The sequence below is a fragment of the Gopherus flavomarginatus genome, chromosome 1 (assembly GCF_025201925.1).
Source record: "Gopherus flavomarginatus isolate rGopFla2 chromosome 1, rGopFla2.mat.asm, whole genome shotgun sequence".
NCBI lineage: Eukaryota > Metazoa > Chordata > Testudines > Testudinidae > Gopherus > Gopherus flavomarginatus.
This window is the reverse complement of record NC_066617.1, coordinates 230,378,149-230,401,268: the sequence shown is the minus strand read 5'-3', so window position 1 is coordinate 230,401,268 and position 23,120 is coordinate 230,378,149. Positions and strand designations below refer to the sequence as shown.

Below are 23,120 nucleotides of genomic sequence, written 5' to 3'. Positions count from 1 at the left end.
CTGGAGTGTTTTGAATTGTATTCTTTTTGGATAAGGCTGTTTATTCACTTTTTTTTCTTAAGCAATTGACCCTGTATATTTTCACCTTATACAGAGACTATGTTTAATGTATTTTTCTTTCTTTTTATAAAGCTTTCTTTTTAAGACCTGTTGGAGTTTTTCTTTAGTGGGGACTCCAGGGAATTGAGTCTGCAGCTCACCAGGGAATTGGTGGGAGGAAGAAGTCAGGGCGAAAATTTCTTTGTGTTAGAGTTACTAAGCCTGACTTTGCATACCCTCTGGGTGAGGGGGGAGGAGAGATTAGCTCTCTCGGTACTTGTGTTTCCAGGACTGGAAACAGGGAGGGTGGAGTCCCTCTTTAGATTCATGGAGCTTGCTTCTGTATATCTCTTCAGGAACCTAGGGAGGGAACACCTGGAGGGGAGGAGGGGGAAGGGAAATGGTTTATTCCCCTTTGTTGTGAGACTCAAGGAATCTGAGTCTTGGGGTCCCCCAGGGAAGGTTTTGGGGAGACCACAGTGAGCTAGGCATTGTATAAATCCCTGGCTGGTGGCAGCGTTATCAGGTCCAAGCTGGTAACTAAGCTTGGAGGTTTTCATGCTAACACCCATATTTTGGACGCTAAGATCCAGATCTGGGAAAAAATGTTATGACAACTTTATTCTGTTTTCACATTTGCAGGGCTACCCTCCCCTGGGGAGCAGAAGAGTGAGCTGGGATGTGGGGGAGGATTGTGCAGGACCTGGGGATGTGTGCAGCAGGACCTGAAGTGGGGAAATCAGGGATATATATAGGAAAACGAGGGCGGGGTGATCCAAGTGTCTCTGCTGAGGCATCAGCATTTGAAGGGCTGCTGTTTCTTCTTTGCACTGTTGGGAGTCAGCACTTGAAGCAGAGACTGCCCTGGCTCTGCAGCACTAGGCAGCAGCACGGGGTTGGGGGTCAGACTCACTCTGTGATGACAGTGTGGCTCATCAAGGACTCCCTACCATTTGCTGCCTCGGTACCCTGGGGACTCAAAGCAGCAGCAAATGGAAGGTCATCAGGTGCTGGTGCCTTGATGAAGAGGTGCTGAATCTCCCCATAACTACTGATCACCTCTACAGCCCCAGTCCGCTTAACTAGGTTCCCCTAAGCCCCCAACCAACACCTTCATCCTTCCTCTTAGTACCTTGGCACACTGTGCAGAGTGCAGCTACTCTCTGTAGAAATAGACAGAGGTGGGGAGAGGGCCATCATTAGAGCAAAGTTGCTCTCCCATCCATTTCTCCCCATACAGGATGCTCCCAACTCCAGTCCGTGTGCAGGCCAGAGTCCCCTGATTCCTGCTGGAAAAAAATGTGAAAATAAGATGTGGTCAGTTATAAAAAGTAAACCAGAAAAGTAAATACATTCAAGTAAGGTAATGGCAAACTTTCCTTGATTAATTGCAAAAATACAGCTTCAGAGTATCCACCTCCCTCTTCATCAGGTAGCCAAAGGAAGGAAGCTGCTTAATTTCTTGATCACAAGATGGACTTCAGCCAGGCATCTCAAAAGCTAAGAGGAGGAGGAGAAGAAAGTCAAGGCTTGTTCAGCCAGAGTAGTAGCCATGTAGGGTTAGTCTATATGGGTGATTAATTTCAGACTAATGGACTTTTTTCTTTAATTGAAAGGGGCTGCATCCACATGATGCAATTCTTCTTTTGAACTGACTGGCTAGTTATTGTGAATTGGATAAATCCACTTTGGAAAAAGTTTATGTGAGTGTAGTTCTATTTTGAGTTAACTTTTCAGTCCTCTCACAGGTATAGCACACTGCATTGCTTCACACCAGGACTGACCTGTCAGTTTGCCTGTGTGCCCTGTCCTGATGACTGAGTGTTGCTATGACTCAGGGCATCCCTCAGTTCGGGTCACTCCATCTCAAAACAGATATATTAGAATTGGAAAAAGGCACAGAGAAGGGCAACAGAAATGATAAGGGATATGGAACAGCTCCTGTATGAGAAATTTTTAAAAAGACTGGGACTGTTCAGCTTGGAAAAGAGATGACTAAGGGGGGACATGATAGAGGTCTATGAAATCTTGAATGGTGTGGAGAAAGTAAATGAGGAAGTGTTATTTTCTCCTTCACATGACACAAGAACCAGGGGTCACCTAATGAAATTAATAGGCAGCAGGTTTAAAACAAACAAAAGGAAGTATTTCTTTACACAACTCAGTCAACCTGTGGAACCTGTTGCCAGAGGAGGTTGTGAAGGCCAAAACTATAACAGGGTTAAAGAAGGATTAGATAAGTTCATAGGTGATCAGTCCATCAACAGCTATTAATCAAGATGGTCAGAGATCCAACCCCAGGCTCTAGATATCCCTACCTTTTGATTGCCAGAAGCTGAGAATGAATCATTTGATGATTGGCCTTTTCTGTTCACTCACTCTGAAGCACCTGGCATTGGCCACTGTAAGGAGACAGGCTACTGGGCTAGATGAACCATTGTTCTGACCCAGTATGGCCATTCTGTGTTCTCAGTGCTAGCTGGCAGGGGGCACACCATTTCATAACTCACATCAGGCCTGACCTACTCATTTCCCCAACACATTGTTGTCATATTCTGTATATAAAGGTGTCATTTAAAATAGCATATGCAGACTAATAAGACACTGGTCATTACTCCATGTTGTACGTATGGCAGTGTGTAAAGAGTTATACATGTGTGCTGGAAATATGTTCTTAAAAGGTGTTTTTCAGGCAGTGCATCTGCCCAGCCTGTCCTAGACAAAGGAATATTGTTTTGCCTGTTTTCCTGTGTCTCCAATGTAAATTGAGCCAGGTAACAATCCAGAGGACAAAGAAAAATACATCTACATATAAAGTAAACAAAGCCATAAAGCTAAATGAGCAGGCGGGAAGACCACTTCATGATCACGACAGGGGATGGAGCCTGCACCCCCAGCAAGCATTCTTGGCTCTTGAAATAGGGACAGTAGACTTTGGGGAATTATAAGCAGAAGCAGAGAGCCATTTTAGCATCTATCATCTAGGAAATGAAGGGGTAGCAACACCCTTTGAACCCATGAAAAGTGTGTCCTCTTGGCCTGAAAACTAAGAGTAGCTGAAACTGACTATCAGTGAGAAACCTGCATAGGCAAAGATTGTAACTTGCTGAAGTTAAGTTTTAGTAACTAGAAAGCATGTTTTGTTTTGTTTTCCTTATAACCATATCAGTATCTTCTGGTCTTACTTATTATCACTTAAATATCTTTATTTATCTCTATATCACTGTTCTTTGTTAATACATTTATACTTGTTTTATTTATAGGGGAATAAACTCTGGCTAGTCAAGTGTAAAAGTATATAGACAGGCCAAAAAGAATTTGAAGAACACCTAGGAAAAGACATAAACTAACAGCAAATATTTTTTTAAAGTACATGAAAAGCAAGAAGTCTGCCAAAAAACCAGTGGGGCCACTTGACAGTTGAAATGCTAAAGGAGCACTCAAAGAAGATGAAGCCATTGCAGAGAAGCTAAATGAATTTTCTGCATCAATCTTTGGTGCAGAGGATGTGAGGGAGAGTCCCATACCTGAGCCATTCTTTTTAAGTGACAAATCTGAGGATCTGTCCTAGATTGAAGTGTCAGTAGAGGAGGTTTGGGAACAAATTGGCAAATTAAACAGTAATAAGTCACCAGGACCAGATGGTATTCACCCAAGAGTTCTGAAGGAACTCAAATATGAAATTGAAGAACTAACAACTGTGTTATGTAACCTGCCAGTTAGTCTCTCTACTAGATGACTGGAGGATAACTAGGGTAACGGGTTTTTTTCAAAAAGGCTTCAGAAGCCAATCCTAGCAATTTCAGGCCAGTAAGCCTAACTTCAGTACCTGGCAAATTGGTTGAGACTGTAGTAAAGATCAGAATTATCAGACACAACGAGGAACACAATATGTTGGGGAAGTCAGCATGGCTTTTGTAAAGGGAAATCATGCCTCATCAATGGATAGAGGGTTCTTGGACTTTCAGAAAGCCTGTGACAAATCCCTCACCAAAGGCTCTTGAGCAAAGTAAGCAATCATGGGATAAGAGGGAAGGTTCTCTGATGGATCAGTAACTGGTTAAAAGACAGGAAACAAAGAGTAGGAATAAATAGTCAGTTTTCACAATGGAGAGAGTTAAATAGCTGGGTCCCGCAAAGATGTGTCCTGGGACCAATGCTGTTCAACTTATTCATAAATGATCTGGAAAAAGGGGTAAACGGTGAGATGTGAAAGTTTGCAGATGATACAAAATTGCTCGAGGTTGTTAAGAATGCTGAGTGCTTACTCTGAAGAAAGTCAGTGCCTTGTGTTTGCACTGATTCAGAGGTAAAAAGCCAGCCTTATGGATGAAATTAGTTTGGATTAGTTTTCCACAACAGTTAGTGTACACAAACCTGGAAAAAACCCACCATGTAGAGAAGCCTTTAGGAAGGAAAATGTTAATGTACTGATAATTTTCCTTGATTATTCAAGTCTACTGTTTTGATCCATCTTTAGAGGACCAGGGATTCATTCTTTAATTATTCTTTCCCCTTACATTCTCTAATAATTAAAATAAATTCAGAAAACTAATTACTCATTTATTTCATTTGTTAGTACTAGTGAAATCTAACAACGAAATCTCCCTTGTTGCTATTGCTTTAGGAACACCCCACTCTGGTGGTTTTCCCAGGTGGTCAAACTTACCAATGGGAGTGATGGGTCAGGTTCCATTTTCCTTTTTGCACCCAGATGGTGAAATCTCAGCAGGACTGGGAGATGTGAATCATCATTCAGTTTATCAAATAAGTTGAGGATTCCCTGTTCACCCCTGGGGAATGTGTCTTTGTTCTAACCGGAAGATCTGACTGAAGTCTGTTTTGGGAGCTTTTTGAATTTCAGGTTACATCTACACAGCAAAAAAAAAAAACCCATGGCAGCAAGTCTCAGAGCCTAGGTCAACTGACTTGGGCTTGTGCTGCTGGGCTAACATGGCAGTGTAGATGCTCAGGCTGGAACCCGGGCTCTAAAACGCTGCGAGAATGGAGGGTCTCAGAGCCCAGGCTCCAGCCTAAACATCTACATTGCTATGTTTAATCCCACAGCATGAGCCTGAGTCAGTTGACCTAGGCTCTGAGTCTCACTGCCTTGGAGTTTTTTTGTTGTTTTGTTTTGCTGGGTAGACATACGCTCAGTTTTGGTCTGCATTTCAAACTTGCCCATAGAGAATGTTTATTTACCTGAAGGCCAGGTGAACCGAATGAGGAAAAATTAAATTTGTCTTCTCCATAGACAAGGATGTTGAGGTCTAATAAACAGAGTAGGTGAATTTGCACTAGCAGTTGCTAACTTGTGTGTGTGTTTGAGAGAGGAGTTTAATTTCAAGCCTGGCTAACTTTTTTTCACAAAAATAATTTGCTGTGATAGTTTTAGGGTATTTTTTGTTTTTTAATTTTGTTGTTAGAATGATTATCTGAATTATTGTTGGACAGAGATAGTGAAAATTAATACCTCCTATTTATAGTGCAGCTTTCAGCCCAAAGAGCTTTCATAGACCGTATACTCAAAGGGATCTTTTCCCCTACTAATGAACTGCAGTCACCTCTTGGGTAGAAACATGTTAACTATTATATAGCAGCAATGGTACACTGCAGTGTTTTTTGAAGGAGTAATAAATAACTACTTATCTATTTTAAATTCAGGGGTATTCAAGTGTACAGAGTAACCTGAACTGGATTGCTCACTTTTAATAAAGCACTGTGAACAGATTTGTGTTTTTAGTTCTAGAAGACTTCTCTGCTTCAATATTCAATGCAAGTTTCCTAAGAGGAAAGAGTGAGAAGTATTTTACAAAGTGTGTATTTTTTTCTCTTTCAGATCACAGAACTTTGTGGGGCAAAACGTGTGGGTTATTTTGGTCCGGCTCAGTTTTATGTTGCTTTGAAACTAATTGCTGCAGCGCAGTCTGGCCTTCCAGTACGGATAGAGAGCATTAAGAGTGGTAAGTAGCTCACATTACTTAGTGTGCTACGAGCTTGTTCTTTAATTTCTTTAACATTCATTGTACATTATTTGCTTCAGTTCATTTTTCTTCCAACCTATTTGTAAAGCAAAATCCTATTATTTATTTTCTTATTTCTATTTTAGGGGGAGGAGGGGAACAGGTTAAATTAATTTTATAATCCATAAATTATGGGTAGAAATTTACAATGAAATTCTTGGGTTCTATGTGCAAAGTTGTTACATGGATAGAAAAGTACAAATTGCTTGTGCATCCATAAAAGCATTATAGAAATAACAGGACAGTTGACAATCATTGTTGTGGGTCCATTTTTTCCACCCTCACTCATGCTGTGTGGTACTTTAGGATTAAAAGTTCTGCTCAGGCTGATTGGTGCAACTACATGGAGCCCTATGGAAGCTGGGGCTCCTTGGGAAGTCAGGGGTCTATCTGTGTAGAACACTTTGCCAGAGTGGGGCCTTTCTTTGCAAGTAGACCTGTTGAAATGAATGGGTGCAGGTAGCAAAATCACTCACTGTGTCAGTAAATGTTACACCAGGGGTTCTCGTACTTCATTGCACCACAACCCCCTTCTGACAACAAAAATTATGTTTTGGTCCCCAGGATGGGGGACCAAAACCTGAGCCCACCTGTGCCCCACTGCCCTGGGCGGGGGAGATGGGGGAAGGAGAGCCAAGAGCTTCAGTCCCAGGCAGGGGACCCTGCCACCCAGGACTGAAGCGCTTGGGCTCTGTCTTTGGCCCTGGGTTGTGGAGCGTGGGCTTTGGCTTCAGCCCTGGGCCCCAGCAAGTCTAATACCAGTCCTGGCGACCCTATTAAAATAGGGTTGTGACCCACTTTGGGGTCCCGACCTACAGTTTTGAGAACTGCTGTGTTAGAGTGTCCATTAGAGATTATTTCAAACATATTTGCTGTTTGGATTCCATTGTAACTTGATGTTAAGTACACCCTCTCTGCAGAAAATTTTTTTTTTAAAAGAAACTTCTTAAAAATCCCAAGTGGATGGGATGGAAGAACATGTTTACTGGTGAGATCCTAATAGCTAATAAGTGGAAGTAATTAGATCCATTGTGCCACCTGCACTGCCAGCCCAGAAGCAAAGGATTTAAACTTTAGAGTAGGCATCTCAAATTCTAATCCTCTGCTGGGCCTATTATGTCAGTTTGACAAAGAAACTGTGTAGTGTCAATCCAGTTTAGCACAGCTGAACTCCCACTAACCAGGGATCCATCCAAAGGCATCTGTTGTAATCGAGTGATTTTAGTGCTAAAATGTAAACTGCTTCAGGTAGAATAGGAATTCCAAGCTCTCATTTCCATAGCTATCTTGTGCCATTTTGTCATTCTTGATCCTTCTGTTTGAATGAAATGTTCTTGAAATCCTTGAAAAGAACTCACCTGGCTGTCAATCAGAATCAAGGCATTATTAATTAGGATAGGTTTTCAGATGAATTAGAGGTATCAAGGTATTTATATTGATCTTGCAGAAATGAGCCTGAGAAACATATAACATGGTAGTGCCATGTTTCAAAACCTTACTGTATATGTGTTTTGTAGCAGGATCACAGATCGATGCCATTTTTATTTACAAATTAAACTTTAATTTTTTAAAACTCTCCCCATGACTCTGTGTGCGCGCGCGCGCACGCGCAGCTACGTTTTAATTTGCCATTATACCTTCAAAACTGTGTTCGAAAAAGATCCCAGTGTTTAGCCTTTGTGATCTTCCACCAGTAAATCCAGAGCACTGCAGTTTGTTGAGACTGGTGATGTGTGTATGCATGTTGGACTCAGTTCTTCCTGCTATCTTTGCTATTGCATCATTGTGAGCCAGCAGGGGAGTGAAAATTAAATTGTCAAGAATCTTATCTAAAGCACTTTTAAGACTAAATATGATGTTTAATCATCAAGCCTGAGAACTGGGATTTTCACATTGCTTCTGCATTTGTTTTGAAGGATTACATTTAAAAAAAGAACAAACAAACAAAAACCCAAACCAACAAGTAAACCATAAATCTGCCAAGGGGACATTATTACATAGCAATTTTTGGGGAACTTTCGGTCAGATTCCTGCTCTGTCTACCCTAAGCATCTTTTTAGCACAATCAGGTTGATTTTAGAAGAAACTAGCTACTTCAGCAATCTGAATCAAGTGAGATTCAGTGTGTATGTTTCATAAATATACAACTGGAAATACTGCATAGATGTGAATGAACACATCTTTGGATTGATATCCCACTTAAATCCCACTTAATTGCTGAAATGTTTCCTGGTTTCAAAAGCTCTAATTACATTGTCCTCAGAAACACAATAGAACTGTTGAAATGGATGAGTGATGTACAGCAAAAGTAGATTGATTTAGTAGAAACAACTATATGTATAAATGATTATAAAGATGCTATTGTGTTTTACTTGATTCCAGGAGCCTTTATTGTGTTTGTTTTGTTGTATTGATCATATAACTTACTATATGGAGAAGTGGAAGTCTGCAACAACAAGATGATAAATTTCCTTAGAACAGTATTGGATTTTTGGATGATGCATGAGGTTATAAGTGTCACTCTTCAGTTCTTCTGAGCTATGGCAAACGGTAGCATTTCTGACACCACAGTCTTACTAGGCTTTGAACAGGGCTGTTTAACTCGGTGCTTTTTTTTCTGTTCTGGTGACAGCATAGAGGATACAATGATCTTGCCCTAATAAATTGATTGCTCCCATAGTTTCTTCTGGAAACTACTTGTAGACAACAATGAACAACATATGTAATAGTGCCTGCTAGGGTTAAAACCAGAAATGAGTTTGAGACTTGACTTCGTACTGTGAATGAGGCACCTCTCTCTCTTTACAGTAATAAAGTATGTGAAAATCTCATAATATTTGCTGTTAAGGCAAAAATAATTCTAGACATTCCATAGGTTATTTTTTTGCAATTCTTAGTGCTATTTCTTATTTTATAGTTTAACTTTTCATTGGTTTTGCACTGCGATACTGCTTCAAAGAATTTTAATATACTGTAGTCTCATTTGAACTTCTCTTTTTTTCTGTTAATGAAGAATTGCCTCTTCCTCGGTTTATGGCACTCAAAAATGACATTGAAATGAGATATGGAAATGCAGCAGAAATACTTGGAGTTAAATTTCAGATTCCACGTCCAATCTTGGAAAAAAATTCCTTCAGAAGATCAGATGAAGGAGATAAAAAGGTAACAAGGCTCTATTTAAGGCAAATATGTTAGTGTATAGTGCAGCTTTAGGGTCCAAACCTGCAAACAGTTACACTCATGCATGCTTAGTCCATTAGTTCAATAGGACTCCATGCAAGGTTAACTCTATATATGTGAATAATTGTTGGCAGGATTTTGCTCTTATTTTGATATTCTCTTGTACCAACTGTATCCCAGGAGGATTTTATTTACAAGAACTTTTATAGAATTATGTATTTTGCCTATTATCTGTCTATAAGATTCCATGATTGTTTCTGTCTTGACAATCCTGTCAAGTCTGGAATGTCTGTTAAATCAGCGTAACGCGATGGAAATTGATACAAGCATGTTTGAGAGCTCTTTTTGTTTAGAATATCACCAGGTTCCATCATCACTGGGATTCATGATCTGTTACCATCCAATTTTTAAATTCTCATCCGTTTTAACAAAGTACATTAATTGTGACACAGGTAATAATAAGGCATGTGTCTGTGCCATGCCAAGAGTCCTAGACCATTGTGATATCAGAGGTAACTCAATCAATCACCACCTTTACTCTAGAGCAAATTTGCATGCAACAGTTACCTTGGTTGTGTGAAGGAGACTGCACAGATGGTGGGTAGATCATTTGGTTCAAGTGCTGCAGTTCAGCCCACACACAAATCAACATAACTTGCCCAGTATCACGGACTCAGAGGACTCACACTCTCTCTTGGCTCCATATGGTCCCTGGGAGGAACCCCCTTCAATGTGCCAGTCCTTCTCAGGGGTCCACTCTCGAGGGTTAAGCCGTAGGCCCCTCCACCTCCTGGAACCTCACTTCTCTGAGCCTTCAGCATGCCTGTCTCTCAGCATGGGCCCCCTCAGGGAGTCCACTCGCTCTGGACCCCCGGGACCTCCACTCCCAGAGGGAATAATGCAACCCTGATCTCTAGACTGGGGTGACTCTCAGCCAGCGTAAAGCAGAAGGGTTTATTGAGCATCTGAACCCAGCACAGGAAACTCTCCGGGCTCTCGGGCCTAGCAGCCCTCAGCACAGTACATCTAGGTCTCTCCTGCATCCAGATGGACTCTGGCTGCTCCCTCTCCCCAGCCCAGAAGCCCCTTCCTTCCAGCCGATCATCCTATATCATCTCCCCCAACAGCTCTTCCCCCGTCGTTTGTCTTTGGTCCCAGATAAACAGGTTGCCTGGGCCCTCTCTCTTCCATCCTTTGTTTCCCACTGGCTGGAACTAGCTGGTCAGGTCACCGGGGTCCTCTCTCAGTCCTTTGTCCTCCCACTGGCCAGAACTTGCTGACAGCCAAGCTGAGGTGGGCTCCTGGTCACCACGTCACTGGTTGCTAGGGTTCCCATTTCCAGGCAGTTGTTTGGGGTCCTGGCTGCTAGGCGAGGTTAAACTTGGTCCTCTGTAACAACAAACTCTCTCCCACCACCTCATTAAACACACAGCACACAGGGTAACAGACCCACACAGTATCCATGAAAAACACTAAGAACATCACCCACCTATTCACACCCAGCAAAATGCACACATTCTTTCTCCCCCCACCCATATTTACCATAAAGTAATCACTGTGGGTCATCACTCATTACTTGTAATATTCTTTGCAAATGTTTCAGAAACTTTGCTTACGTAGTTCAAGGTTGCTGTTTTTTAGGGAGAGAAGGATGCAGAGGGGAAAAGTAGAAAACTGCCTTGGTTTGAAAAACAGCAACCAAACTAATGAGTCTCTATCATTAGTACAGTCTCTAGTGACAACATAATTAATGAAAAGAGTGATGCTGGAAGGCTAAGAGAACAGACAGCCCTTCATGACTCCTGTCAAGCTGTCTGGAGTGGCTCAAGAGTGTGAGTAACAACATCAGGGCAGACTGTTAAGAAGCAGGATACAAACCCCAGATTGGTTGTGTTCTTAGTGTCTGTGCAACGTGCTCCAGGTGGCATGTGACCAGGATTCAACCCCAAAATTGATCCACTGGTTGGATCATTAGCTTCCCTGCCCCGGGATGCTTGCTGATGGGGAGTGCAATGTGAATGCTGATCCATGGCCCCCAGATTGGTTGTGAGTTCTATACTTAAATTTCACCAGCTAATTATCAAGTGAGAACTCTGCAGGCATGGAATTACAGACAGTCCCCTTGGGTTCTCCGATCGATCTGGCTACCCAGATAGTGATAGATGGTCCCTAACATCAAGGATCGCAGCAGTATTCAAGTTAGTCCCCTTTCCAAAGGACCAGTCACTTACCCTAGGTCAATTGCACGTTAGATCTCACATCAGTGACCATGCTTGTAGCCAGTCCTATGATAAACTATCGAAAGAATCATTAACTAGGAAAAGGAAATAAGAAAGTTATTTACAAGGTTAAAAGGAGATAAACATACAGTCGTAGGTTCCAAAAGGTGATGGAAGCTGTTGTAATGTGCAAACTCTGTATGTCCTTTAGGTAGAGCTAACCCAGGCTAAGCAGGTGGGATCCCTCACTTATGCTTAGAAATCTTGCCCTCCTAAAGTCCTAGCAACATAGAGATACAATTTCTCCTTGTTAGGGCCTTTTATTCCTTGCCCTTCCAAGTTGCAAGTTCAGCTGCTGGGAGGAATTCAGTTGCATATCTCCTATTCGTGAGGGGAGGAGAGCAATCAACAAAATCTTTTGTCTTCTGATGTTCCAAATGGTTTGTTTGGTATTTATGGGCCTTCTTTTGTAGGGCAGGAGATAACACCTCCTGTAGTATTTCACACTTGGTAATGCTTCTCTCCTGACTGGTGATTTACAGTTACAAAGCAAACTCTTAAATATTACCTTATGACATTGGATACAGATATAACAAGTGAGATTAATGCATGCAGTAATTTACAAGCGTTCTGTAAATTCTAAACACTAACCACATGTTTATAACTCTAATACCTATTTTAACAACACTAACACACACCAGACCGGTTCCAGTTATATATTTGTCAGTCTCCAGTTGATGCCTAGGACCTTGGCATGACCTGGCAACTGGTCTGCCATCGTCACAACTCCTTGGTTTTGGGTTGAGGAAACCTAGAATCATAGAATATTAGAGTTGGAAGAGACCTCAGGAGGTCATCTAGTCCAATCCCCTGCTCAAAGCGGGACCAACACCAACTAAATCATCCCAGCCAAGGCTTTGTCAAGCCAGGCCTTAAAAAACCTACCATATTCTTTCTCCTTTAATTTCCTTTGAGGTGTTATACCAGGCTAGTTCTGGAAATCCACCCTCAGGGAAATATTCTGAATTCCCAGTTAAAAATAGCTGAATCATAAAGAGATTCATATTGTCTGAATCTATAAAAACTGAGAATGAGTGTGATGCTTACATGCTTATAAAAAAAAAAAAAGCAATCTCACAGCCCCTGTTATTTGCATGACCCTTTCCCTTGCCTGACATCATCTCATCATGCATCATGTTTTGGGGTGAAAGCTCCTTGGAGCAGGCAGTGTATATATCTGTAGAGCACATGCACACTTATGGCACTGCCAGTATTAGTAATAACAAACTTGACCTGAGGCTAACCATTATTAATGAATTAATGGGGCATGCACATATAGAATAATGAAATTGGAAATAAGATCGCAAATATTTGTTTTCTGTGAATAATTCCATTCAAGTAGAGCATTCCACCAAAACTATAGCTCTTCCTAGGTGACTTTTATTGCCTTGGTGTTGCACTGTGAAGTAATATTTTTTCTGTTTATATAGTAAATTATTGTGTCCTCTACAAAAGCTCAATCATCAGGGAAAAAGGAAACAAACTCCAGGTTAGATCTGACAACATCTACAAATCTACTTCTCACAAAGACAGTTCACAGAATATTTAAAATAAATCTTTGAATTGGTGCTTTTAATTATTTTTCATTTTTTGCCTTCTTCTGAATTGAAAAGTATTTTCTTAAATGGGGGATGCATTCAAACACCTAAATACAATATGCAAATCCAAAAATACCCAGTAATAATAAGATTTAACAAAAATATTTCTCCAGACATGTATGCAAGTAAAATGTCTTAGAGTTCATTCTAACCCCTTCCGATGAATATGGCTGTATTTTACCCCGAGAACAAGGCTCAACATCAAAGCATCACTTTGCCATCTTCCATTTATAATCACGTTTCTTTTGGAAATGTTCCTTTGGGGCATAAGAATTTCAGTTATTACTATGCCTTGCACATCATGCTGTATGTGATTGAACTGGTATGCAGTATTACTCCACCTATTTCTGTAGTCACCTCAGAATTCCACTTCGTTGTTTCTGAAGCAGGAAACCAAGTCTCCTCCCATGTCACCGATGTGTTCACCTCCTGCTTCTCCATCTAATTACCAGAGAATATCCTTGAGTTATGGCTATGGCAAGTCAAGGAGTAAGCTTGAACAGCCACATGGAGGTAGGATAAAATCTGGGATGCACAAGTCATACACTGTTGTTTTTTTTCCCTCCAGTGCCTTCAAATCTCAAATGCAATTAAGGAATCAGCCTAATAATGTCTGGACTTAATTACATCTGTCTTTTAGTAAATGAGCTGACCATCTTTTTTTTATTTTATGCAGAAGCTTTGCTTTCTGATTATTTAGTCCTCTCTTCCTGTTTGCTTTCCAGTAAATTAATTATCATGTGTAGATTTGTGTGCAACTGTTCACAAATTAATGCTAATTGCCACATTTTTGGCAAACCTATGTGCAGTATATGTTAATGATTGAATACTGTGAATGTTTCAGTGCATAAGCATGCTTTTTTTAATATTAAAATAAAAACCCCACTCCAGATTTCAATAACTGCTGTACTAGTTTTCAGATTTACGGTGAGACTTTGTTTGCAAGGGAGAACGATGGTTTTCCTGGTTACATAACAAAAATAACAGTAGTAAGGTATGAATGTAAAATGTAGTGGGAACCCAGAAGAAAACAAATGACCACAATTTAGACACTGTGGGCTTGATCATGCTGCTATAAAAGTCAGTAGCATAACTCTCATCTGAGTACTTGCAGAATATAGATTTTTACAGGTTACTTTGTAATCTGTGTAACGGAGTCTAGCTTTTGGAGCAGGAGCTGTCTTTACTATATCTTTGTATAGCACCCAACAGAATAGGGCACCAGTCCTGACCGGGGCTTCTAACAACTGTTGTAATATAAAATGATAATTAAAAATGATAGTGAGTGACCAGTAGGTGCTCTGTCACAGATAAAGCGCAAAATCTAACATCATTTCTTCAAAGGGACTAGACAGTTGATGTGGGTAGAGCTGGTTGGGAATCTTCTGCCAAAACTATTTTTTGTTGGAAAATTCCGATTTGTTGAAACTGAAACATTGAATGGGTATCCAGCTAGACTAAAAGGATTCATGAGATCCTGGATAGAATTTCTGGACAAAAGCAAAGAGAATGTTGCCCACCCCAGAAGAGTCAGTTGGCTGGGGCACCCACCTGCAATGTGGATGATCCAGGTTCAAGTTGCTGCTCTGCTGGTTTCAGGCTAGGGACTTGAACCAAGGTCTGCCACATGAGTGCCCTAATCACCAGGCTATAGAGTCAGTCTCTGTCACTGGCCCAATGGTTATTTAATAAGTTAATAATAATCTCTCCAACAAGAGAGATTGAGAGAGACCCACCCCAAAATAGCCAATAAACTAGTGGTCAGGCCATTCTCCTGTGATGTGGCAGACCCACATTCAGGTGTCTGCTCCAAATCAGGCAGGGTCTCTTGCATCCCAGGATAGTCCTCTAACCATTTTTCATTTCTCGGGTGGGTGGGTGGCTGGCTGGCTCCCTTTCTCATTCTCTCATTTTCATTAAAAAGAAATAATTAAAAATCTTGGTTTTGTCCTGATATGGAATGGGAGAATTTTCTAAATCTTGGAAATGTTTGTGGGATAGGAAAACCATTTTGCATCCAACTCCAAGTGTGGGTACCATGAGTTTACATGATCTCTGTGAATGAAGAGTGGGATGTATTGGTTCTTTAGCTGTTGTCCTCAGTTACAAGTGACTAAACTGAACTGAGCTCTTATAAAAATTTTTAATTAAGTAAAATTTGTGTTGATGATAAACATCAGCGGTCTGATGCAATCAAATGGACTTCTAGTCAAAGGTTCATGTTAGTACTGAGTGATAGTCACTTGTTAGCAAGTGGACTGTCATCCACGTTGATACGTTAGTTATCCACATGTAAGGCATAACAAAGCAGTGATTTTTGATGTTCGAAATAAGCACTGCAGGTGGAATTCCCTTCCACTGTACCAACATGTGCCCTGTCCAAATCAATGAGCCACAGAACAGTAAGGACATATCCTGGATTACAATTCTCATGCAGTGCACTAGGTATTAATGTTAACAGGAACTGTAAGATTACTAGAAATAGTGATTCTGTTTTGTATGGCACAATCCATTATATTCATGTACTTCCCCCACCATTGCAGGTTCTTGTAATGAGTGCTGAATGTCCCATGTTCTATTGGCTTACCTTGCTTTGAACAGTAGTTTATACTCCAGTTTATACTTCCAGCAAGGTGCTATTCAAAGTGAGCAAGAGTTGTAGAATCAAGTCTAACATGAGTGTCAGATTCTTCTAAAAATTAATACAAGTAGATAAACATTAAAATGATAAAATCCTGCGAGGCCATGAGCCCCTTGAGCACTAAAACATGTCCTCCAGAAAGGCATCCAGTCTGAATGTGAAGACTCTTCATGTTTTCAGATCGAGACTGGTTGGCTTTCTGGAAGGTATGCTTTAGTCAAACACAAGTTACTGGTCTCAATACAGGGCTGACTGGGTAAAATTCTATGGCCTGTGTGAGGCAGGATGTCAGACTAGATGGTCTAATTGGTTCATTCTGGCCTTAAAAAAATACAGGAATCTGTTAACATTCCGGTTTCATTGAAACAATTGCATTGAAGACACTGAAAACCGTTCTGGAGGGGCCTATCGAGCATTGAGTTTGTGTATGCGTGTGGGGTGTTAACCTTTTTTGTACTGATTATACTCCGATGTGGTGTTCAGAAAGTAGAGATCCTGGCTCATTGAACATTCAATTTTTCCCCATCCCTCTAAAGTAGAACTTTATCAGAGCATTCTGTTTTCTTGCTAGTTTTTGAAAGTTCTGCTGCTGGTAACCACATAGCAACGGAGCCCCATACTCAGCCTCCGAGTACTGCAGTGTATTTCACAACTTCCTTCCTGTCTTCTTTCTGACATTGAAACACATTTGTAAGGGAAAAAACTAGATACCAGCACAGGATAAGAATAGATAAAAATACTAGGGGGTAGAAAGATAACTTTTAAAAGCAAGCTGCTTTGTAACCTTAGTAAGATTTTGAGTTTCCTTGATTTTCATTTTTCAGGAGACTCTAAAATTTTGTATAAATGATGCTGAATAGCATTAGGACAGTGCTACAGTTTGAACACTTCAGCAGTTTGATTTCAAAATAACAGATTTGAAGGAGAGCACCAACGTGCCCTGCTTCAATGTCTAGTTATTTATCTTCATTTAAAAACAGGATTGTTCCTAAATTACGCGGATGGAATGGAATTCTTCTCGCCTTAGGAAAACTGAAATTATTGTTGCTTTTCTTCGCTAACTCTAGTCCAGATTCGGAGAGGTGCTGAGCACCTGCAATACCATCAGGATCAGGCCTTCTCTGTTTTGAAATATTAATTTGGGTTTTAAAACTAAAAGATATATTCAAGACTAGTGGCCTATTGATGACCAGCAAAAAAAAAAATCAGGTTTGGAATTTGCTTGTCAATCAAATATGTCTCAAATCAAGAAGTGATTATTGGGTGTGTATTTCTGAGGAAATTAACAGTTCTAATATCAGCCTTTTTGGTTATTTGTCATACTATTCTGCTGCTGTATTTGGCATTCTAGTTACTCTTCTGCTTCTTAATGTGCACTAGACAAAGCCAAAGGGTGGAACATGTAGGCATTGCCAAGTGCATAATTTTTATAGCTCAGTTTAACTATTATTTTCTTATCTGTATTTGTAGTACATACTTAGGACCCTGGAAATATCTCCTGTTAGAGCCCTTTTCTATTTCCACTCAGCAAATATTGAATTTACCTGAAATTTGTGGGACTATTTTGTTTAAAAGTAACTTTGGTCTATAGTAACTTTTCCCTGCAAAGCATCTGTTTTTGAATAAGAAAATCATTATTGATGTCAACACATCTCCTAGAAAAAGATGTCATTGCTGCATACACAGTAGGAAGCAAAAAACTTTGGGTTTTAGGAGTTTCTAAAAGTAGGAAGCTTATTGTTTTTTTTTCAATGTTCTGGCAATGGAATGATCAACAACCAAAAAGCCTAGGTATTTAGGATCCAGAGAATTTTCCGCAGTCAAATTTCAACAGTTTTGTTACAGATCAAATCAATGTCTAATGCTCTTCCTTGACAATGTCCTCTTTAAACAAATTAGATTTAAATAATAAAAAAGTGAAAAACCTAAATCTCTTGAAAATGACAGTTGAAAATTCACTACATTTATTAGTTAGCTGATTTACTGTAATAGTTTATTTTTGGGCTGCTGCTGGTTTTCATGTAAATGTGCATTTTAACAACTGGTAAAGCAATTAATGCCAATCTGATAGGATGAAATGACAACTTTTATTGTTAATGCCTAAATATTAAAGAAGAGAAACTATGATATAGGAGGCGAGCATGTCATTAGGGCTTTGGGTAAGGGGACAGAAGTAATGGTAGTACAGTAATATTAAGCTTAATAAACCTCTGTATTGTAATGCTTAATTTTCACTTTGAGCTTGTGGAACGTTATTGAGTCCTCTGATTTTTTTTTCTTTAACTTCCATAGTTTCTTATGAAGCTAGACATTCTACACACCAACAGGATGGACCAGCAACAGGAAATTATGGATCCAAATCTGCACTTGTACATTCCTCTCTTAGTCGGGTAATAAATTGCCTGGGGATTAAAGAAATAAATAAAACAAAAAAGAAATGCATGAAGTTCCAGTTCTTGTCAAAGTGACTTCTCATTTGGGACACTGCTTGTCACTGACACATAAAACTTAGGCTCTGACCCTCTAGTGGTGCTTTTTGAAAAAAGTGGGGATGTTAGTCCCAATAATGTAGACAAATTCCATTTTGAATAAATTAAGACCAAAATTTCCCCACAGTTTTAGCTAAGTAAAGTATTCTTCATTATTTTCACTTTATATAATGTTCATTTTGTTTCTCTTCTGCAAAGGTTTCCTTCTCGTCTCTACTGCCAGGCAAATACAGTCTTTATTTTGCAAGTAAGCACAGAAAGGAAGACTGTGGGGTTCAGTTAAGCCCAAATTTTGGTTTGTAAAAACATTTTACAAAGCTTAACATGAATACAAATGTTTTCAGAAATTTAAATATAAAAGTTCTTCAAATGATTTTTTTGTTTGTTTGTTTAAATAACAACACTCCCCTCTCCTATTTGCAGCTCATTGATTGATGCATCCTTCTAGTGTAGAAGTACAAAGCACAACTGACTAGAAAGCCAATTGAAAATGAGTACCGGTAGTTCATTTTCATTGTTTAAGCTGAGTGAAATTAAAATGTAAGCAAACAACATAAATATTGAAAAATTAGATTGAGATTCTTAGATGATCAGAAGTGAAAGAATTTTAAGGTATTAATAACACAAGAAAAACATCTTTAAAATATATTAATTTAATTGAGATTTGTTTTTATTCATCTAGTGCAGGGGTAGGCAATCTATGGAACGGGTGCTGAAGGCGGCACACGAGCTGATTTTCAGTGGCACTCACACTGCCCGGGTCCTGGCCACCGTCCGGGGGGGCTCTGCATTTTAATTTAATTTTAAATGAAGCTTCTTAAACATTTAAAAACTCTTATTTACTTTACATACAACAATAGCTTAGTTATATATTATAGACTTTTATAGAAAAAAACCTTCTAAAAACTTTAAAATGTATTACTTGCACACACAACCTTAAGTTAGAGTGAATACATGAAGTCTCAGCACACCATTTCTCAAAGGTTGCTGACCCCTGATCTAGTGAGTTATCCCTGAGACACTCACACTGTTATGACCTGATATCCAACTCCCGAGCAGGAAATCATTCAAATTTGTAGACCCAGTTTATTCTCTCAATCATCCCAATCCTGATAAAGAAGATTAGGTGGGATGTTTTGTTTGATTTACTTGAACTGGTCTAGAGTTTTCCTGCTGGCTTCAAAACCATAACTCTACAAACTTTCCAATCTGCAAAATTTCCTATTACAGCAACAGATTTTTGGTCTAAGGTAAAATCTTACCATGTTTACCAGCAGAACTGCTTTTATTTAAATGAAAGTGGCTGTTTTTTGACTGTGCTCTCACTGTGTCTACCCCATAACATAAGAACAACATGAGGCATGGATAGATGGTTAGGGATGGAATGGATTTTTCAAGCAAAGTCAGTTTCCCCCTCCCTCTGGCCCATGTCGACTTAGAACGCAAGGGACTGCAGCTCCTACAAGAATTATTAATCTTTTATATATTGCCATATTGATTAGCTTGTGTTCATATTTTTTACTGTACAAGCAAATATGGTGCACCATAAAACATATTTGTCAGTGTTCCATTTATGCATTTCAATAATTCTGCACCAAAGGAATTCTACAAGGCTATCCAGAGCTTCATCACATAGTAGCCAGGGGATAATTTTGAATGCTTCCTTTTGTTTAAAGCTTGCCAACTATATCTATAGTTTGCAGACAGAAGTTATGAAAACAATGCACTCTAAACTGGAGCAGAGTATGTTGACCTGTAATGTTCTATTTCTGATTTGTTCTGCTACTTACATTCTATTTTAAACTGCTTTGAAGAATTAGGACTATATTTGCTTGATCAGCTGGTTTGAATAAGGTCAATAGTTTTCATTGTTTCAGTACTGCCACGATTTTTTGTAGGATTATGCAGAAATTACACAAAATAACATAGCTGTTCAACTAAAGTGGTATGCATGAGAGAATTGTAGAATGTAGCATTGTGGGGATCAAAGACACTAATGAAGACAGACAGGATTGGCTTTTGACCTATCAGCTTCTGTTCCTCTTCTGCCTCCTTCATTTGATGTTTGCTCTGCTTCAGTTTAAAGCAATTACCCTTTTTCCACAGCTGCTGCAGAAAATAAAAAAGGAAGCAGCACTCCATAAGGAAATCCTGCCTGGTGTGTATGGAGAATTCAGACCAAACATGTAGGAGCAAAGTAAAATAACTTTGTGGCCTGTCATTGGCCTTGATGATGATGATGATGATATTTTTCTAAAGCCTTTCCATGTTGGATCTTAAAGAGCTTTAGGAAGATTAATTACTAGATGTAGTCAAATGTTTTTAATCAAAACTCTTCTTCAGTGCAAAATGGCTTTTTGATAAAATGGTCATTTTTGAGAGAGGATTAGATGGTCAGTGTACTTGTTATTACTGGGGTGGTGATCAGAAGTATTGAACTAGCTAGAGTGGGGAGCAAGCAGGTATTTAAAATGAGTGGTTGGCTCTGTAGTTCATCTTTCAAGTAGTGGAAGTTGTGGCATCCCATTGATTGGACAAGTCCTGGGTGTTGACAAAGTATGTGTGAGAGATTGAGATATATGCAGGACCATTTATGGCTGAATGTTTGGTACATGGCTAGGGCCAGCTGTGGAATTATACTAACGAGTATAATTTGATGGAGCATTAAGTTCTTCAGTGATTTTTCAGATGACTCTGTCATCTTTCTTTTAGGGTTTTGTAAAGAGGAACTTCCAAAAAGATGGGCCAGATGGAAGTTCCATTTTCCCAAATGCGCCTTTGTTTCAGGGAGTATTAATACTCAACAGACCACTGTAAATGGCTAAAATATACATAGTTTATCAAAGTACACAAATATGTCCGAACCAGTAAGTCAGGCAAGAAAGAAACACACGCTGCATTAACAATAGAGAGAGACTGACAACTGAGTCTGTTCCACTGACTCCACAACCAAAGTCTAAAATAAATAGCAATAACACATTTATACTCCTTGCCTGGTGCCCACCCAGGAGTCTACTGGTCTTGGCTAGTTAACATAAGTGTCTTTGCTCAACCTCAGAACCCAGCACATCTTGCTGCAAGAAATTATCTTCTTATTTCACAAAGAAGATCCCCAGATCTGGTCCATCAAGAGTATCAACCTGACACAGGACCAGAAACACAGTGCCCCCCTTCTGAGAATTCATCCCAGTGACACAAGAACTAATGGAAGTACCGATGCCAGTAAAGGCCAGCACTGGTGACTAGTTGTAAAAAAGCAGGCCAAATCCTTCTTGAGCTGCCAATACTGTAGTGGTTCTATGTTGGCACTGGCAAACAGTGTTGCTGTGAGGCTGTGGCATCGTCTGTATGGCGCTAGGCTATGCAGATTCCTTGAGCTCTGGGGTATCAGACAGAAGTCTCAAGAATCTAAATAGTGTACCAAATTTTGAGTCCAACTTCGATGAAAATTTCATGACCACAGAAATGTTTCTGATAAGATACTGCATACTTGAGTTAGATGCCCAGAGTCCTGGTTCTTCTGAGTATTTTTTTAATTGGATTTTGCACGCTCTGTTTATCTTGTTGGCTTCGTAAGATGTACATTAGATATATTTCTTCAGATTTCTCACTGTGGCAACCAATTGTGCAGCTTCACCAGTAGAACCAACTGTGCAGGAATTTGTATATACCAGATTGACCACTAGCATTTTTAGCCACCGAGTTGTCTAATCCTGCTCAGAGCAAATCTAGATGCCATGGTGGTTAAAATGTCAAATGTTACCAGTGGCCTGTCCATACTAGCACCTCACCAATGGCAGCAATGGTGGATAATAACTTTAATAAAAAAATAAAAAATAACTTTAATTAAAAAAATGAGAATCAGGCTCATAGTCTTATTCATGAAACCAGCGGCAAACTTACTGCCTTGTTAAGTCACAATGGCATTGTGAATTAACAAAGCAGTAAGTTTGCCGCTGGTTTCATGAATAAGACTATGAGCCTGATTCTCATTTACACTAAGGGTGTGGCTACACTTGCAGCTGTACAGCGCTGGGAGTTAAATCTGTCTTCGTACAGCTGTGTAGGGAAAGCGCTGCAGTGTGGCCACACTGAGAGCTACCAGCGCTGCAGTGTGGCCACATTTGCAGCATTTGCAGCGGTGTTGGGAGTGGTGCATTATGGGCAGCTATCCCAGCATTCAAGTGGCTGCAACGTGCTTTTGAAAAGAGGGGGGTGGGGTGGAGTGTGACAGGGAGCGTGGGGGAGACAGAGAGTGGATTTTTGGAGCTGACACAGTCAGCTCCCTGCCTTGCAAGTTCTAAGGACTTGAAGATACACAGCACCAACCTTCAATCATTTTAAAAGTTTCGACCCCTTCCCCCACCCCTCTCTCATTCACTAAATGCAAATAGCCTTCAGACCAGATAAGCAGCTGCTCCAAAACAGACACCCTTCCCTCTCTCCGGGCTGCTTCTCTCCTCAAGCAAACACTAGCTGTGGACATTCCCTGCCTGCCTCTGCTCGAGCAAACAGTAGCTGTGTTTGTTTTTTAGATAAGCAGCTCCGGGAGCCCCGAGTTCACAGCAAAACAAAGGGAGGGATCACAACAAAACAAAGGCCATGGCTACAGTAGAGAGTTGCAGTGCTGGTGAGGGGTACAGTGCTGCAACTTAGGATGTGGCCACACTTGCAAAGCACGGCCCGCGCTGCAACTCCCTGGTTGCAGCGCTGGCTGTACACCCGGTCGAGCCTCGGGTGTAGCGATTCCAGCGCTGGTGATCCAGCGCTGGTCAGCAAGTGTGGACCCCACCAGCACTTTTATTGACCTCCAGGGTATAAGGATGTATCCCAGAATTCCTGTCCACAACAAACCGGAAGAAAGGGGGAGC

The 23,120-nt window shown here is 40.3% G+C and overlaps 1 protein-coding gene across 16 annotated transcripts in view; it reads left to right on the top strand.

Moving 5' to 3' along the window:
* Positions 1-23,120, top strand: part of REPS2 (RALBP1 associated Eps domain containing 2) — a 155,165-nt gene that overhangs the window by 45,243 nt on the left and 86,802 nt on the right. For 7 of the 16 annotated variants that reach the window (XM_050963742.1, XM_050963735.1, XM_050963703.1 and 4 more), the window contains exons 2-5: positions 5,879-6,002; positions 9,076-9,224; positions 13,482-13,632; positions 18,053-18,150. In XM_050963742.1, coding sequence (XP_050819699.1) covers positions 9,096-9,224; positions 13,482-13,632; positions 18,053-18,150 — 378 coding nt within the window. In that variant the 5' untranslated portion in view covers positions 5,879-6,002; positions 9,076-9,095. Of the gene's footprint in view, positions 1-5,878; positions 6,003-9,075; positions 9,225-13,481; positions 13,633-18,052; positions 18,151-18,447; positions 18,497-23,120 lie in introns of those variants that run through there. The other 9 variants (XM_050963807.1, XM_050963797.1, XM_050963722.1 and 6 more) reach the window with 5 other exon arrangements.